At 36.2% G+C, this 19,441-nt stretch overlaps 1 protein-coding gene across 4 annotated transcripts in view; it reads left to right on the top strand.

Moving 5' to 3' along the window:
- The window catches only part of DOCK1 (dedicator of cytokinesis 1), a 466,948-nt gene that overhangs the window by 82,800 nt on the left and 364,707 nt on the right, over positions 1-19,441 (top strand). For 2 of the 4 annotated variants that reach the window (XM_070752482.1, XM_070752481.1), the window contains exons 8-16: positions 266-423; positions 2,708-2,789; positions 3,440-3,578; positions 4,703-4,775; positions 6,804-6,883; positions 9,282-9,407; positions 10,176-10,300; positions 13,152-13,250; positions 15,535-15,607. In XM_070752482.1, coding sequence (XP_070608583.1) covers positions 266-423; positions 2,708-2,789; positions 3,440-3,578; positions 4,703-4,775; positions 6,804-6,883; positions 9,282-9,407; positions 10,176-10,300; positions 13,152-13,250; positions 15,535-15,607 — 955 coding nt within the window. Of the gene's footprint in view, positions 1-265; positions 424-2,707; positions 2,790-3,439; positions 3,579-4,702; positions 4,776-6,740; positions 6,884-9,281; positions 9,408-10,175; positions 10,301-13,151; positions 13,251-15,534; positions 15,608-19,441 lie in introns of all 4 variants that reach the window. The other 2 variants (XM_070752480.1, XM_070752479.1) reach the window with 1 other exon arrangement.

Here is a 19,441-nt window from a genome sequence, read left to right as displayed (position 1 = left end):
CTGAGAAGCCCCCAGGCTGTTTTAAAAGGTGACAGCCGGGCGGCAGCGTTTTTTTGCGGGTTTTTTTTTTGGTTGCACGGATTAATTAACTTTACATTGTTTCCTATGGGAAACAATGTTTCGTCTTACAAACCTTTCGTCTTACGAACCTCCCCTGGAATCAATTAGGTTTGTAAGACGAGGTATGACTGTAATTGATTGTATTACTATATAACGATGGTAACTGCAGAATATTGTATAATTTTTTTCTGTTGGTCTCTCTTAGTCTCAAAAGCAGAATCTTGACATTAGTAGAGAAGCAAAATTTGCTGCAACACCTTCATTTGCATTATTTGTAAATCTGAAAAATGTTGTTTGCAAAATTGGAGAAGATGCTGAAGTCCTTATGTCTTTATATGATCCTTTGGAATCCAAATTTATAAGGTCAGTGCTTTAACTGCTCTCATGCTTGCTTTAGAACTTCAAAATATCAAAGGAATAAAACAGATTTTATCTAATACGTATTAACATGGGAAGGACAAAGAGGCTATCTGAGAAATACTGTTGTTAGCCATCGTATGTCTATGAAAGGTTATAGTGTTAATTACTATTTATATAGTTTATATAGTTTGTGGCATTATTGGGACCTTCTGGTGCTGTTGTGCTATTACCTTTTACAACAAGAAGAAAAAGACAAATAATTTTTCCTGTGGACTTTCCAGTTTACAATATGAAACATTAAAAATGCAGTACTAAAAGGTTAAGAAATTTTATAATGGATATTCAGTATCCTATAGCTTCATACAAAAGAAAAAAATCCATTAAAAATAATCTATGGATTCTTTTTCTGAAAGAGATGAATGTTTTCTTGTCCTAGAACAGAATGAGAATGATAATAGTCAACATCACAGGTCTGCTTTGAAATCAGATAGGATGAAAGCTATGAAACATATGATACATTACAAGTATAAATGATTTTTAAAATAGGTATAATGCTTTTTGTTTACAATCTATATTTTACAAAGTCACATACTAAGCTGACACGTCACTAGAAAATGAATTTGAGAAGGCTGTTTTGAATTTATTTTGCTTTAGACATAGCAAAATGAACTCTTCCTTGCATTCCAAGATCATTTTTATTTGGTAACAATTAAAAGAAAAAATGTATTTTGTCCTTAGTTCCATTTTTTTAGATCTGAGATATTTATATATTTTTCTTTTTTTAATCTATCTGTCTGTCTGTCTGTCTGTCTATCTATCTAATTAGTGGTCACCAATTGGTGGTCCATGAGAAAATTTTGGTGTTCTCAGAAAAATTATTTGCATTTTTTATACTGTACTAAACCAGGGTCCTCAAACTATGAATGTTTGTGTTGCTGCAGAGACTCTCTTCCTTCGGGGTGTTTTTGTCTGGGTCAGAAATTCTGACTTGGAGTCTGCTTCAACTCCTGGTGTGGGGCTTTGGGCGAAGATTGGAGGGAAGTGCCATTGATGGTAAAGAGCTGGAAGGCCTTGTTCCAGTGGGACTGCATCACGACCTGGAACTGGCTGACCATCCCAGTCTAGTGAGCCTCCAAGGGCCATTATCTGACCTTGTACTCCCATAGGTCTTTCCTTTGCTTGGAAAGCCTATGCTCCTAATTCTTATCCTGCTTCTCGGTCAGATCCAATTGGAACTGAGCCAGCTGTTTTGCCAACTGTTTCTCATGGCAGTTGTCTAAGGAGCCCGGGAGGGGAGGGGAGGATTGGCTGGCAAGGGAGAAGCAAGTAGAGGCCGGCGAGGTGGCCCTAGGTGTGAGTGACAGCAAGATGGCCATGCCCACCCAGTCACTTGGCCACCTAGCCATGCCCATCCGGTCATTAGGCAGATCGTATTAGTGATCTGTGGGATTTAAAATTATGAATTTATATATTTAATTTTCAAATTCAGCAAAAAACATGTGACATATATATATATGTCACATGTTTTTTTTGCTGAATTTGAAAATTAAGGGAGACTAGGATAGATCTATTTTGGCCTTATTTTGGCCTCATCAGCTAGACATACCCACTGGGACTTGAACCTGAAACCTTTGCCTTGTAAGGCAGAGAATTATCCTCTAAGCTACAGTATCCAATCCCTTCAGCTCTGCACCAGGGAAGGGTTACATATTTTTGTGTCGAATCACCCTGGTGTACTAAAGGAACATCACATCTCCTTATTTGCCTCTCGGCCCAACCTAGGGCTATTTCCAAGGCAGTTAATTTTATTGATAGCCAACAATTCTATCTGTATGTGTCACATATTTTTTTTTGCTGAATTTGAAAATTAAGGGAGACTAGGGTAGATCTATTTCGGCCTTATTTTGGCCTCATCAGCTAGCCATACCCACTGCGACTTGAACCTGCAAATTTCTGAATCCTACATGGGAAGAAACCCGAATATGCCAAGACCGTCATATATACATACATACATACATACATACATACATACATACATACATACATATAGAGAGAGAGAGAGAGAAAGAGAGTTAAAGATTTTTATACATTTTTACTTTATTAATTGTAAACTACCTAGAGTCATTAGGCAAACTATAAATTGTGCAAATAAATAAATCTAGTTTGCATCAAACTCTGAATAACCCTCAGTGTGTTTGTTTAAATATAATGTTAACATATTTTAATGTAAAACTGCTTTTGCTTTCATAATGAATAAGAGAGTAAAATTTTATTTTTATTTACATAGTGAGAATTATCTGGTGAGATGGTCAAGTTCTGGTCTACCAAAAGACATAGATAAATTGCATAATCTTCGAGCAGTCTTTACGGTGAATATTCTTTTTATATTTGTGATACTTACATTATCCTGTTGTTTCAGTATTTTTAATGTTGTACTAGAATATATATACAAAGAGCCTTAAGTTAATTTTGGTAGCTTTAGAAATGGGAAAGAGTCATTTAAATATTATGAAGCTGAGTCTTCCATTCTGGCAGTCTAGCATAAATTAGAAGAAAGCCAACAGTAGAAAATTTCAATGGCTGTGATAGCTAGGAATTTTGTACAATCATTGGTCCTGGATGGAGATCTGCTTTCTTTTTCAGAGCTGGGAATGTATTTGGAGATGGCTGTCTTAGGCAGATGTGCCTCATAAGTTTTGTTTACTCTTTGTTAATGCATTTAAAATCTACATGGATTTCCCTATGGTGTTATTAAAATAACATTTCCTCGTCCTATCTCCAAAATAAACAAATTTGAATCCTTTTCACAGTTAGAGGGAAAATAGCCTTTTAATCTAGCAAAATTATTCAAGATTCTATATAACAGCTTTTAAGAGATAAATATATCCCTTAACTATCAGTATGAACATTTAGCTGTGTTAAAAAGGATTGTAAAAATGAAGACGAGCTAATATTAAAACTTCAGTATGTAAAATAACTGTGTGAGAGAATTTTTTAAGGAAAAAATTCACATTTCTAGGACCTTGGCAGCAGTAAAGACCGGAAGAGAGAGAAGATCAGTTTTGTGTGTCAGATTGTACGAGTTGGTAGAATGGAACAAAGAGAGAACAACACAAGGAAACTAACTTCTGGGTTACGGCGACCTTTTGGTGTAGCAGGTAATCAATTCTTCTCTACAGTACATTGTCCAAATGCTTTGCCAATAATAGCAGCTGCTAAGGATTGAAGCTGTTAGATCTACTGTAGTTTTGTTCAAACTTTTTGCAACATATTTTTTGCATGTAGGAAGTCCTAGACTTATGGTAGTAATTGGGACTGAAATTTCTATCACTAAGCGATGCGGTTGTAAAACATGACTGCCTTGCTTAGTGATGTCAATTCCTGCGGTTCCAGTTGCCATGATTAACTGAATCCCACAGTTGTTAGGCAAGCTCCCGAACCTGACCAAAGTCAGTGGAGAAGCTGGAAAGAAGTTGCAAGTTCCAGATCTGCAAGTAGTAAAGGGTTGCGAGGATGGGGGATGGATGGAGGATGTATATGAGAATGTCTGCATGGATTGGAGAGGGGATGTGAGGAATTGTGAGATGCTGCATGAGTCAGGAAGGTTTGAAGATATATGTGAGAAGTGCTTCACAGAGGGTCCACATGTATCCTAAGGAGCGCAAGAGTGACCAGCACAGTGTGACTTGCTATCCAACCAGAACCTACAGTAAAGGACAATGGGGAGATGAGTTGGCTCAATTCCCAGAAAGAATGAAAGCTTTGAGGTAGGCTTCAAGGGAACAAAACGGTGGCATTTGCCATTGGACAGAAGACTGTGGCCAAACACTCTGTTTCTCTCTGTGGAGTGGCATGATAATAGGGTTCATTCTGGCTCAACCTATTGTTCTTTTGTTTGAAGGATAATAGAAAAGAGGTAAAAACATTTCAAGAGATCTTGGGCAAGGTGTCTGCTTATTTCTTTCTGGCTTTGGCTGATTTCTATCAATTTTAATGCTTTAAGTTTTAAACATAATTTTATATCAATTTAGGCAGCTATAGATATGGATATAGATGTTGATATAGATACAGATATAGTCATTGGTTAATGCCAATAAATAACCAATATTACCTCCAGAAGATTCTACCTTGTTTTACTGATATGAGTGAAGCAGTTTGTCTTTCAACAGAATAACACTTCTTAATAGAAAATAATTCCAAGCAGTCCATTATCATCACTGTTTGCCACTCTTTTTCCATTATAACTTAATCCTTACTGATGCTTGTTTCTCTTTGAATTCAGTGATGGATATAACTGACATAATTAATGGGAAAGTAGATGATGAAGACAAGCAGCACTTCATTCCCTTTCAACCGTAAGTGCAAATTAATATAGAAAAGTAATCAGGACTGATATCAGGGATAGATGGGTTATGATTCTTTGTTTAAAATAAATTCTCACAGTTTGTTAGCCGCCCCGAGTCTACGGAGAGGGGCGGCATACAAATCTAATAAATAAAATAAATAAAAAGCTAAATGGACAGGATAGTTTTGGAAGAAAAACTGATTTGTTTTGGAATTAACCTATGTGATTAAACAATCTCTTCCCAAAAAATTTAAGCTCTGAATTATTATTTTTTTTGTAAAGCTAAGATAATTTTAGTGTTTGTAAAGGCACAACCTGCCTGCAGACAAAATTCTCTGTGTTGTGAAAACATTTTCTATTTAACTTTGTAGTTCAAAATCTTGAGTTGCTAATACCATTCTTGGAAGAATCAGAGATGTAGGTATTGGAATATTAATAGTTTCAAATATGTACATTTTAGAACTAACTGTTTTCTTTTGTTTCAATGTAATAAGATATGTGTGCATAAAATATTTGGACTAAGTTGAAAGCTTGAGTACAATTTAAAATACAGTATTTTAAATTTAAAGAAAAACATGATACATGAATATGAATTGTTTAGATCTTTTGGTAGAAGTAAGAGCAATTATCCTCAGGGTATAATTAAATTTATTTTTCAAATTTATTTATCAAATTTCTAAAACCAGAGTATACACTGCTCTATTATTAATGGCTAATGATAGTGATTGAGTAGAAGAACATCATTTTTTCCAATAAACTTAATGTTGAATGTGTTTGCATGTTTTGACTAATGTGCATATGTGCAAACATAAATGCATTTAAAAAGTTATATAATAAACACAAATGAACATTACTTGGATGCATCCATAATAGCTTTTAAATAAAAAGAAGAAAATTAATTGGCATAAATGAGTATAAATCATGGCAAATTTAAGACTTATGAACTTTAACTCCCAGAATTTCCTAGCCAGCTCTGGGAACTGAAGTCCACAAGTCTAAAATTTGCCAAGGCTGGACACTCCTAGTATAACATAAAAACCTCAATGAGAGAATAAAATTGGGCTTGTGATAAATGAAACAAAGCTCCACGTGCTTAATTAATACTGGTAGTTTCTTGGTAATATTTCTCAAAAGATCCCAATAGTATTATTTTGTATTATATTATGAATTGTTTGTTCTTCTAAAAGCATTTTGGTTAAAAATAAATTGAGATATTCATAGATCTGAAATTTTTTTGAAATAAAAATATTTTTCATTCATGTTTTATACCTTTCTTTTTTATATTATGCTTAATTAAATTATTCTTTAGAAAAAGTTTTTATTAAGAATAAATTACATACAATTTATGAAGACTTTCCTGTTCTTTATTTATTTTGTATTGCATCTTTCTAGTGTTACTTGGTAAATGTAAAAGCTGTCATTAAACATGGGGCCAAATTGCTGCGCAGTGGCGGATGATATTTTTCTAAATATTACATTTCATTTGTTACTTCAATATTTTCATCCTTTCCATCGTAGCAAAATCGTTTCATGGATTTTCTTGATTGTTTTCCAACCCCACTAAGCTGGTTTTATTCGTAGTAGCTTTCTGCTTTTTGTTATTTGTTATTAGAATTGTAGTCAATTCATTTCATCCCTGAAATTGGGCTTCACTGGTCCACGGGGGTGGTATGTTTACATTTTGGTGTTGTTATATGTAATTTTTTCAGGCTTTCCATCTCTATTCTCATGCTTCTATGATAAATCTGGATTATGTTTTTTTTTCTGAAATCATAAATTCATTTCTCCTTATTAGTTTCCTGATTGATTATCTTTCTGTGTCTTCCTTTTTTTCCCTTTTGTCTTGTGCCAACTAACAAATACTCTTTGTCACCTGTGTGATACTCTCTGTTATGTCTTTGTTCTACGACTTCTGGTTTTCTGCCCCTTCCATCTTTGTTACCTTTTGGTGTTGGTCGTCATGTGCATTCTCCAGGCTAGCATTGGATAACACCATTCGACACAAGCAGTTGAACATATCATCCCGTTTTTCACCCAGGGTGGCAGGGGAGAATGATTTTCTTCAGACTGTAATAAACAAAGTGATTGCTGCTAAAGAAGTTAATCATAAGGGTCAAGGTAGGTATTTTCCTTTCCTTAGGTTGTTAGCATTAGCAATGATTAGGAAAGTAATCAATTTTGCATTAAAACTATTGAGTTGTTCTTAGCATGGAAAAGGTTTCTTGTTTCGGATTTGTTCCTCTTTTGCTTCATGAAGAATGACAATCATTCTGAAGTCATGTTTTAAAATACACATTTATCATTTTTGCATCTTTTACTGATATCTAACCATTCATCATCTTATTAATGTACTTTACAATTTTTTACTGGAAAAAAAAATTAATTTGAGATCATGATTAGTAGGCTGTTTCAAAAATAATAAATCAATCTGAGCTTTCAGTACATATATTTAAAGATGCTACATTCTTTTTGTTATTCAGTTTATTATTTAATTCTCTTGCCACCATAATAGAAACTGGATATAGCTGTAGAAACCTTTTTCAAGATATTTTAGATAGAAATATAGATAGAAATAGCTGGGTGCTTCTTGCAAAATTTATTTAAAAGAAAAGGCTTATACAGTGATACCTCGTCTTACGAACTTAATTGGTTCTGGAATGAGGTTTATAAGGTGAAAAGTTTATAAGACGAAACAATGTTTCCCATAGGAATCAATGGAAAAGCTATTAATGCGTGCAAGCCCAAAACTCACCCCTTTTGCCAGCCAAAGTGCCCATTTTTCCGCTGCTGAGATTCTCCTGAGGCTCCCCTCCATGGGAAACCCCACCTCTGGACTTCCGTATTTTTGTGATGCTGCAGGGGAATCCCAGCAGGGGAATCCCAGCAGCGCAAAAACGGGTGCTTCGCTGGCAACAGAAGTCCGGAGGCGAGGCATCCCAGTGGCGGCGGCTTGGGTTTGTAAGGTAGAAATAGTTTGGAAGAAGAGGCAAAAAAAATCTTAATTCCAGGGTTTGTATCTCGAAAAGTTTGTATGACGAGGGGTTTGTAAGATGAGGTATCACTGTATTAATTTTTCTGTATATCACTGCTGCAATTTATTTATGTGAAATATAAATTAATATGGATTTTTAAAAAAAAAGAAATAAAATAATCTTATAAAATCATTTCCCATTTGGAAAGTTATGAGTTTAGTGCTAGGTAGCAGCAGATGTACAGAAAATATCTGCTACAAATTCCACGCGATGTCAGGAAGGGCAGCCAGCCAATAAATGTTCAGCTGCATCTAGTCATCCAGATTCTACTCCAAATTAAGGGATTACAGAATCATAAAAGGGGAAGGGGAATTTGAGTAGGGACATTTGATCAATATTTTTAGCACCACTGTTATCTAAGAAATGCTGCTTTTTAGTTTAGAATTTCAGCTTGAATTGTCCATAAATATTTTAAAATACTTGTTTAAATAATGTTTAAAAAGCTATACTTAAGTAATTACTACAATTTTACTCATTCATTGGCCCCATACATTCTTATGGTAAGGTTTATTTATATTGCATAGTCTGTGTTCAGTTATTTTGGTTCACTTTACTCTGCATAGTAATTACATTTTTCAAAGATGGTATTGCTTTCTTCTTTCTATATTAATATGGATGATGAAAAATACAGGAGGAGGCACTTCATATAAATACATGCATACACAGACATATATATGTATGTTTGTGTGTATGTTTACACCCACATTCACCCACCATTCAAATGGTCACTAAATGATTGGATATGAATCGAAGACTACCTGTATTTATTTCAAGTAATCAAATAATATCATTCTATATTTTACTACTATTTCTTACTGACTAAACCAGAGATACAGTTCTGTTGAATAAAAACATGGTATTTTGGGACGTATGATATTTTATGTGTTTTTATTCAGGAGAACTATATCTCTGGTTTACTTAGTAAGAAATAGCAGTCATATATGGAATGATATTATTTGACTACTGAAAATAAACCCAGGTTGTCCTTAATTCACATCCATTCATTTAGTGACCATGTGAATGACATTGAAAAAAAGGTTTTTCTGGCTGTTTTTCACACTTAGATTATTGTAGCCTCCCCATAGTAATGTAATAAATTCAAGAACTTGGCAACTGGCATGTATTTATGACAGTTCCACTGTCTTAGAGTCATGTGATTACTATTTGTAATCTTCTGAACCAGCTGCCAACAAGCCAAGTCAATGGGGAAGCCAGATTTGCTTAATGTCTGCAGTGATTTGCTTAACAACTGTGTAGAGAAAGGTCATAAAATGGGACACAAGTAACAACTATCTTGCTTAGAAATGGAAATTTTGGGCTTCATCATGGTTATCAGTTGAGAATTACCTGTAGTTTCTTCTTTCTCTGAATTATGTTTTTAATCTTATAGTTTTCCATCATATTACAATTAAAACACCGCAATGTGTTAGACTGTATGTGAAACTCCCAGTTTATGAAATAATATTTTTTACTCAATTCTACAGGTCTGTGGGTCACACTGAAACTTCTTCCAGGAGACATACATCAGATACGGAAAGAATTCCCTCACTTAGTTGATAGAACCACAGCTGTGGCCAGGAAAATGGGCTTTCCAGAAATTATTATGCCTGGTAAGGCTATACAGGAATAAATTTAAATGTTGTATTAAGTAGTATTTGGAGGAATTAAAAGTTGCTTGTTGTCAAAAATATGAAGTCTGAATGTATTTCAACATTGTTTTGCATAAAAAAGACCTAGTTAAATTCTGTTTATTTTTTCTTTGAGGTAAAAGACATACTTGTTTATGAATGTGCTGTTCATTTGTCATGCATAACAGACCATGCAGATAATTCTTTAGAAAAGTCATGGTGATGCAGTGGTTAGAATGCTGTATTGCAGACTAATTCTGCTGACTGCCAGCAGTTCGATCCTCACTGGTTCAAGATTGACCCAGACTTCTATCCTTCCTAGATGTTAAAATGAAGATACAGATCGTTCCGTGTAATATGCTGACTCTGTAAACGGCTTAAATAGGGCTGTAAAGCACTATGAAGCAGTATATAAGTCTAAGTGCTATTGCTATTCTTGTTATATGTGAACTGTGAATTATGAGTTATTCTTGAAGTGTTATTTGGGGTAGATGATTGCCTTGAAAATTTCTGTACATTCAACACTCTAAAGCACAGGCTCAGAGAAAATTAGCTAACTGCTGCTATTCTTGCATGCATTATTTGTAAATGTAGTATTGAAATTATTATAGCGTAGAGGAAAGTGTAAGAAAAAATAGATAAGCAAATCATAAGCCACCATAATTCTTAAAAATTTCTTTCTGTTTTTGTAGGATACTGGTTAATCATAATATATTAAATCAGTTAATTATTCGTCTCTTTTGTTTTTAGGTGATGTCCGTAATGATATTTATGTGACATTAGTTCAAGGAGATTTTGACAAAGGCAACAAAACTACAGCAAAGAATGTAGAAGTTACAGTATCTGTTTATGATGAAGATGGGAAAAAATTAGAGGTATTTTTGTGGAAAGTTGATATCTCATTTTGGGTTGGTTCAAAATGATGTTGATTTGAAGTATAAGTCAAGTACTTATTAAGTCATGGTTAAATATTTTTAAAGCTTGAAACACACCCCCCCCCCCTTTGTCTCCTGAACATTTACTGGATAATTTAATGCTACACTTTTCTCATGCTGCCATGGATTTCAAGAATAATAATTTTACAACTTGATTCCAGACACACAGAATCATCTGAAATTACATTATTTGGTTTCCTACTGTGTAATTATAATTGTGTTTATCATCAGTGGTATTCTCCATTCTTTATCATCTTTAAAGATAACAGTAGATGACTGCAAAGATGCTTCACAAATGTATTTTATTTTCTCCAAGTGCTCCAGTATTGGAACACAAACTTCCTTCATTCTTTTCCTTATTCATTAATTGTATAGTAGTTAAAGATGAATACTGTTTTTGAATTCTTGGTGTATTTTTCAGTATAAGCCCACAATCAAAAAACCCCCTTGCGTATTAATTCCACTGAAAGCATTTGAATGTGCAAGAAAGTGCTACATGTAGTCCTTGACTTACAATCACAACTGACATCAGAATTTCCATTGCTAAGTAAAGAGATTGTTAAATGAGTCATGCCTTGACAATGCTTTTCTTGGATGGTGCTTAAGCAAATCATGGCAATTGTTAACTGAATTGTTAAGTGAGTCTGGCTTCCCTCATTGAGTACTCATCAGAAGCCAGCTGTTGAAGCGCTGATCACATGACTCCAGGACATTACAACTGTTGTAAATGCATGTCAGTTGCCAACTGCAACGACCAATCATAGGTCACTTTTTCAGTGCTGTTGTAACTGAACCGTTGCTAAAGAAATGGTTGTACATCAAGGACTACCTGTATCTAAATATCCATATTAATAAAGAAGAATATTTGTAGCTTATAGTTGAAATGAGGGGTCCTTGATACTCTCTGAGCTTGTTTGTTTTCTTGCAAATGTTTCATTACCCTAACTGTGCTGTTTGCTATCAGTTTATTATTATTATTATTATTATTATTATTATTATTATTATTATTATTATTATTATTATTATTATTATTTATTGGATTTGTGTGCCGCCCCTCTCCGGAGACTCTGGTGACTTGCCAATCTGTGTGGTGGGGGCAGTCTTAGAGATTCTTTGGTTAGGCTGTTTGCTGTTGGCTTCTTTGGCAGTTTCTTGATTGAGGTATTACTTGCTTGATCCTTAGTCTGAAGTTAACCCTAGAGTTAATCTATACTGACCTGGGTGGTAATTGCTGGTGGGAAAGTGATGGAAACATAGATGTTGTAAGTGTCTGTGTGTTTATTGATGGCTGATTTGTCAGAGTCCAATTTGTCTAGAAGCTTGGCACTTGGACAAATCAGTCTTCAATAGACAGACATTCACAACATCTATAGACTATGCAAAAGACACCATCAACCATCCCAAAAGAGAACAAAAAGATTCCAGTATCTCCCCACCAGTCATCACCAAATCAGCAGATTAACTCCAGGGTTAACGTCAGACCAACATTCAAATAAGCAATACCCCAATCAAGAAACTGCCAAAGAAGCCAACAGCAAAAGCCCAACAAAACAGTATCTAAGATCGTCCCCACCCACATATACTGGAAAGACATCAGAATATAAATTTACAGCAAACAGCACTCCTTACTAGCACTGATGTTATCCAGTTAGGGTAATGAAATGTCTTCAAGAAAACAAGCAAGCTCAGAGAATCCCAAGGACCCTTCAAATATTCATAATGTTGTTACATATTTTTAAGATTTCACTTGCATGTATTACAAAATATTATTTCTCTGCTATTATATTTGAATTTAAAAGTTAATTTTTATTATGAGCATAAGAAGAGCCATGCTAAATCAGGCCAAAGCCCATCAAGTCCAGCATTCTGTGTCACACAGTGGCCCACAAATTGTACATGGGGATCTTGAGAAGAAAGAGATGGCAAAGTCCTCCCTTTCCCTTGACCCCCAACAAATGGTACCCAAGGGAATCCTGCCTGCCTCAACCAACATAGAGGCAGCACTTGGACATCTGTTTCAATAATCACCGATACACTTCACATCCATCTAATCCTGCCTTGAAGCTATCCCGGCTGACAGCTGTCACTACCTCTTCTGGAAGTGAATTCCATAAATCAATGACCCTCTGGGTAAAGAAATATTTCCCTTTATTTGTCCTCACTTTTTTACCTATGAGCTTTGGGGCGTGCCCCCTCGTCATAGTATTGTGTGATAGAGAAAAGAATTTTTCTCTATCCACCTTTTCTATCCCATGCATGATTTTATACACTTCGATCAATGCCGTCTTTCAAGGCTGAAGAGACCAAGGCATTGCAACCTGGTTTCATAAGGGAGGTGCTCCATTTCCTTAATCATTCTTTTTGCCCTTTTTTGTACCTTTTCCAGTTCTATTATATCTTTCTTGAGGTACAGTGACCAGAACTGTACACAGTACTCCAAGTGTGGTCTCACCATCGATTTGTACAGAGGCAATACAACACTTGCCGACCTATTTTTGATTCCCTTCCTAATCATGCCAAGCATGGAATTTGCTTTTTTTACTGCTGCTGTGCACTGGGTTGACATCTTCATTGAGCTGTCCACCAAAACCCCAAGATCCCTTTCTTGTGTTGTATCAGAAAGCTTGGTCCCCATCATTTGGTAGGTATAATTGGGGTTCTTTGCTCCAATATGCATAACTTTGCACTTGTTTATGTTAAAATGATTATGATTATCACTTAAATATGGTGATAACATTTGCTTATACCTGCAACCGCAACATTGATTTTTGTTTTGTTTCCTTGTTTTAAGAATGTGATTTTTCCTGGGGCCGGAGACGAAGCTCTTTCAGAATATAAATCTGTTATATATTACCAAGTAAAGCAGCCCCGCTGGTTTGAAACTATAAAGGTATGCTTGGCATTAAACTTTTTTTTTAAAAAAATGGCTAAAAGAGGTATAGAACCCTTGGTATCCATGCCAGAATAACCTTTCTGGGTTGCTAAGGTCTAGTTTAGCTGAAGTCCTTTACTGATCATATTTCCTCTGTCTCCTTCTCTTTTTATCTTCCAGTCAAGGCAACTTGGATATCTTTGCTCTGAATTTTGATCATATGACCATGGGGATACTGCAATGGTCATAAGTGTGAAAAACAGTCATACAGGCACTTTTTTTCAGTGCTATTGTAACTTTGAACAGTCACTAAATAAACTGTTATAAGTAAAAGACTACCTGTATTTTAGCCATAAAATTTCCATATACGTTACAGATAGTCCTTGTGTAACAATAGTTCATTTAGTGGCCATTCAAAATTATAACAGCATTGAAAAAAGTGATTTATGACCGTTGTTTGCACTTACATCTGTTGCAGCATACCTGTGGTCATGTGATCAAAATTTAGACACTCAGCATTTGATCCATATTTATGAGAGTTGTATGTGATCCCCTTAATCAATGGGGAATTTTAGATTCACTTAACAACGAGTTACTAACTTAACAACTTCAGCAATTCACTTAAATGAGGCAAAACTCATTTAACAAATGTCTCACTTAGCATCATACATTTTGGGCTCAGTTGTAGTCATAATTCAAGGATGACCTGTGTAGCCTTATGGTAGTGAATCATTTTTAAATGATCAGTGACCAGTTGCAACCTGATCCAGAAAGAGAGATAGATGTCATTTTTGGAATGTCACTGTGACCGATATGGAAGACACTTTGATCACATCCACCACAACTTAGTTTTCAAAATTAGTTCAATATATGTAAGTGTAGATGTGCCGAGCATTGTCTGATTCAATTATGTTTGATGAGTTTCAGTTGCTGAAATTAAAGTATCTTGAGAAGATGCTTGGTCTGCCTTGGCCAAATATTTTCATCTTTGACTCTTTATATTTTTAGTTTGCTATATTTAACACAGAGAGACCTAATCTGAATCTAAAGACAAAACAACTGTTGCAGCTTTTGTTGCTAAGAAGTCCAAAAATATTTGGATACAACTGATCCATCTAGTATTGTCTTCTTTGGACTCTTGCAGGGAACAAGGGATGCCTTTGAAATTTGTTCAAAAACTTCAAATAGAAAAGAACAGGGTGATTAGGCAACTGACTGAATGGTTGATATGAGTATATTATGTCAGTATTTTGCTGTTTTCTGGTATAAGTCAGTTCTAGATGCAATTTGGAAAGAATAGTGCTTAAGGCCAGGCTGTCTGAAAGAGGCATCACCTGCCATATTTACTATTGGGATGATAGGATATGCACTTGGTAGTGCTTCTCTAGATACTCCTGCTGAATGAGAGATTATGAGTAGCTTTCAGAAAAAGGCCTTTTCTGGTAGCCAGGTCCCAGCTATGCAGTACTTTCTCTTTAGAGAGAACACAGTTGTGGTATTTTCTGCATCTTAATAAAGAAATTTTTATTTTGCCAAATTGAGGAATTAATTTGATGATCTACGGTACGGTATTTTGTACATCAGTATTGCGACACCTATGTACAGTGGTACCTCTACTTAAGAACAGCTCTACTTAAGAACTTTTCTAGATAAGAACTGGGTGCTCAAGATTTTTTTGCCTCTTCTTAAGAACCATTTTCTGCTTAAGAACCAAAGCCCGGAAAAATTTCCCAGTAATTTTGAGAGTGGCATGAAGGCCCGGCCAGTTTCCTGCCATTTCCCCTTTAATCCTGGCCACCTCGGACTTTTCTGGGCTGCCAGAGGAGCCTTTCAGTGGCGCTTAAGGAGGCTTTGGCAGTCCGGAGCGAACAAAGCATTTTCCTTTCTCTGGATGCTTGGAGAGGGAATAAACCTCTGCCAGCGCCCAGAGAAAAGAAACGCTCCCTTTGCTCTGGGCAGCGACTGACCTCTTCCTCTTCTTCCTCCATCTCCTCCCACCCAAATTCCGAGCTTTTATTTCTTTCCTAATTGGTTTACACACATTATATGCTTTTACATTGATTCCTATGGGAAAAATTGCTTCTACTTACAAACGTTTTTACTTAAGAACCTGATCATGGAACAAATTAAGTTCTTAAGTAGAGGTACCACTGTACTTGTCTATTTATTGGTTAATCAAATACTGTCCATTTCACTCTCAGAGCAACTCTGAGTGATAAACAATTAAAAAATAAAAACATGTCAAATATTATATCTCATTAAAATGTTGGATGTCCATAACTTTATCTTTTGTTTTATTAAGGTTGCAATCCCCATTGAAGACGTAAACCGCAGTCATCTAAGGTTTACATTCCGGCACAGATCATCACAGGATTGTGAGTAATTCATACCCACTGCTATTTTTTTAAAAGCCATTTTAAAGAAGAGGTTCTAATTTGAACCCCTGTCCCTTTGGCATCTTGATGCCTTCTTCTACTCTATATTTTTCTACTCTACACTTCTTTGGGTAAAGCCAATTAATAAGAATGGGCATATGCTTCTTAGAGGCTGGTATTTGGGTATTTACAATGTTTTTATAGAGAAAGTAAACTAACTTGCTTATATTGTTAATGGGCTGCTGTGATTTTCATTAGTCATGAAGTCTATGGGAAAGCTTGTTAGCATTTTACTTACAAGCCAAGTATTGACTTCACTTGTTAATGTTGCTGTTTAAAGTTTCTATGTTTCAGTAAGATAAACTGGCATTTAGCTTGTTCCATGTTTATTATTAATGCAGTTAATAATGCCTTACTTGTCTGTAATAAGATTACAGCTGATCTAACTAATGTTACTGAATCCATTAAAAACTTACCTTCAATTTTTCTTATAATATTGGCAGAAAAATCAATGTTTTAATCGTGTAATCTTTACTGCTTATATTCAGAACTTGTAAGATTTGACATCTTCATAATGTTTAGCGCTTATGTAATTAAAGAGCTACTGCTGTAGTTGTAAAATTAATCATTGAATAAAAGCAATAATTATAACAGAAAATTTAACAGTTTCACTATTGAAAAGAAAACACAGTAATTTACTGATATATTTATGACCATTAACTACAAATCGTGTCAGTAGGAAGCATTTGCATTAAATTGCAGCAGATAGGGGGTGGCCACAGTGATTAGACTTTAGATTATTATAAGCCTTATGCTGTAAGGTTTAGGACTGCTGCTATAGTGCTTTCTCATGCATCTTTTAAATTGCCTTAAATTGCAGCGTTGATCCAGATTGTCCTTCAAATTCTCCTTCCCATTTTTGTTTGTACTGCAATTTGCTGCCTTTTAGAAAAAGCTGAAGAGCTTTTCTGGACTATTTTTCCCTGCTCGGGCACCATGTGTTTTAATTTTTTAATGTTTTTATTTTGTTATTGTATAATCTTATTTAATGAACCACCAAGAGTCCTGCAGTTATGGTGGGATGTTAGTTTGATCAATTAATAAGGTATTAATCCTACTTTACATAAACATTAAAATAGTCTGATAATGGGAATCAAGCTTCATATTAGAAGTTGATCTTTTGTTTTTTTCTGCTAAAGTAAAATTACAGGTCCTATTCAGTGTACCGAAGGCCATTGGAGCTATGAGTTCCGCCACCTGTTTGCTGGACCTGTGTCCCTCCTGGCTGGTTTCGGCCAGCAGGGAGGTGACACGGAGCTGAGTCCATGAGATTGTCAATGCTTCTCTAAGGGGGGGGGGGGGGTTTCCAGCTCCCTACAAGGAGGCACTAGAACTAGAACTCTAGGTCTCTCCTTTGTGGAATTCTTCAGGTGACGGTCCTCTCCCCCCTGCTATTTAATATCTACATGAAACTGTTGTATGAGATCATCCAAGGACATGGGGTGAGGTGCCATCAGTACGCTGATGACACCCAGTTGTACATCTCCACCCTGTCTCCACTCGGCGAAGCAGTGGAAGTGATGTGCCGATGCCTGGTGGCTGTTGGAGTCTGGATGGGCTCAAACTCAACCCTGACAAGACGGAGTGGCTATGGGTTTTGCCTCCCAAGGACAATTCCATCTGTCCATCCATTACCCTGGGGGGGAATCACTGACCCTCTCAGAGAGGATCCGCAACTTGGGAATCCTCCTCGATCCACATCTGACATTAGAACACCATCTTTCGGCTGTGGTGAGGGGGGCGTTTTCCCAGGTTTGCCTGGTGCTCACAGTCATTCATGCCCTTGTCACCTCGAATTTCGACTACTGCAACACTCTCTACACGGGGCTACCTTTGAAGAGTGTTTGGAAACTACAAATCGTGCAGAATGAGGCCGTGTGAGCCGTCATGGGTCTCCCCAGATACACCCATTTTTCTTCCACACTCCGCGGCCTACATTGGCTGTCGATTGGTTTCTGGACTCAATTCAAAGTGTTGGTGATGACCTATAAAGCCCTACATGGCATCGGACCAGATTACTTACGATACCGCCTTCTGCCACACAAATCCCAATGGTTAATCAGGTCTCACAGAGTTGGCCTTCTCCAGATCCCGTCAACCAAACAATGTCGTCTGGCAGGACCTAGAGGAAGAGCCTTCTCTGTGGCGGCTCTGGCCTTCTGGAATCAGCTCCCTCCGGAGATTCGTACTGCCCCCACCCTCCTCGCCTTCTGCAAGACACTTAAGACCCATCTATGTCGCCAGGCATGGGGCAGCTAGATCATGTTGCCTTCTTCTCTGACCATTAAATGTTATGTATGGATGTGGTTGAGTAGACTGACTGTTTTTTATATAATGGGATTTTAGTTACTACTGTTTTTTTAACTATTAGATTTGTATACATATTGTTTGTATTGCGTGTTGTGAGCCACTCCGGGTCCTCAGAGAAGGGCGGCATACAAGTCTAATAAATTGAATTGAATTGAATTATGCACCCTCCCACTCTGGCAGCAGCCCTCCCAGCCCAGCTGTGCTGTTGCTGCATGGTTGCTGTCACGTGGACAATCTAGCAGGCTTCTTGTGATCTGAATTGTGACTTCCTGTTGGTTTCCCTGTTTATATTGCTTCTAGGAATCTAGCAGGAAATTAGGAAGAGGTTCTTAGTTAATGTCTGGCTTAATGACTTGCTTAACAATGGCAATGGACAATGTTAAAGATTGTAATCACTAAGCAGTAGAATCACATGATGTCATACTTTATGACTAGAAAACTCAATAATGGAAATTCCAGCCGTAATTGCTATTGATAACAGAGGACTTATCTGAATGCATGTAACTGTAGTAGATAAGTTTGAAAAAAAAACTTTCAGTCCTTTAGAGAGAAAGAAACTTGGGGTTTAATCCTACACGTGTGTGTGCGCACGCACGCACACACACACACACTATATGATTTCCTGTGAGTATGCTGTGTTCTAAAGAGAATTATTGCAAGCCTCTGAAAGCTCCCTTGACAAGACTGAAGAGGTTTGGAAATAATGGAGTGGAGAAGCAACTGCAGAAAGGTTTAGGCTTCTGTAAAATAGCTTGGCACTCCTGATTTGCATGCAAATAATAACAGTTTACTGTTTATTATCATTATGATTTGCATGCTCTTTAATTAACAAGGTTGTGACAGGGCAGTTTTATCAGGGTTATTTATTGCTTGATAAATAACTGTGATTTATTACCGTACAATTCTGTTATTTTAATATGAACATGAATAGTTCCTTAAGGTAAAAGGATCAGTATTTTGAAATGATTATTTCTGGTGGAATTATCAGGAAATTATACAGGATGTCAACTTTTTTGTTCATGCATGCACTCTGAAAGGATTTTTTTCATGAGGAAATAAAAGTCCCTGGCTAATAATGTTATGGTTTATTATTTATCAAACTGTGATGCTAGAATAATTAATAGCAAGAGATTAGCATCTAAAAGGTACGTGAAATGCCATGCTCTTACCATATTTTGGAATGGGAATTACTAACAATGAGTAAAGACTTCAGCTCATAGTCCCTTGCCAATAAGACCAGTGGAGCCTGAATACTTCTTCCTTTTTTTTCCCATCCATCTTCTCTTTTTCTTATTGTCATTAACAAGGTTTTTGACTTAAGTCACTGCTCTGGCTAAAGCTTGTAAAGTGATCTCATGAGTAGCTTTTGTGACTGTGCCTGAAGCGAGATACCTTTGAGGCAAAAATAAATTAATATCTGTTTCTCAGTTTTCTGGGTAATCATGCATGAGGATGACTGTGGAA

The sequence above is a fragment of the Erythrolamprus reginae genome, chromosome 5, assembly GCF_031021105.1.
Source record: "Erythrolamprus reginae isolate rEryReg1 chromosome 5, rEryReg1.hap1, whole genome shotgun sequence".
Lineage (NCBI taxonomy): Eukaryota > Metazoa > Chordata > Lepidosauria > Squamata > Dipsadidae > Erythrolamprus > Erythrolamprus reginae.
This window is presented reverse-complemented; position numbering and strand designations above follow the sequence as displayed.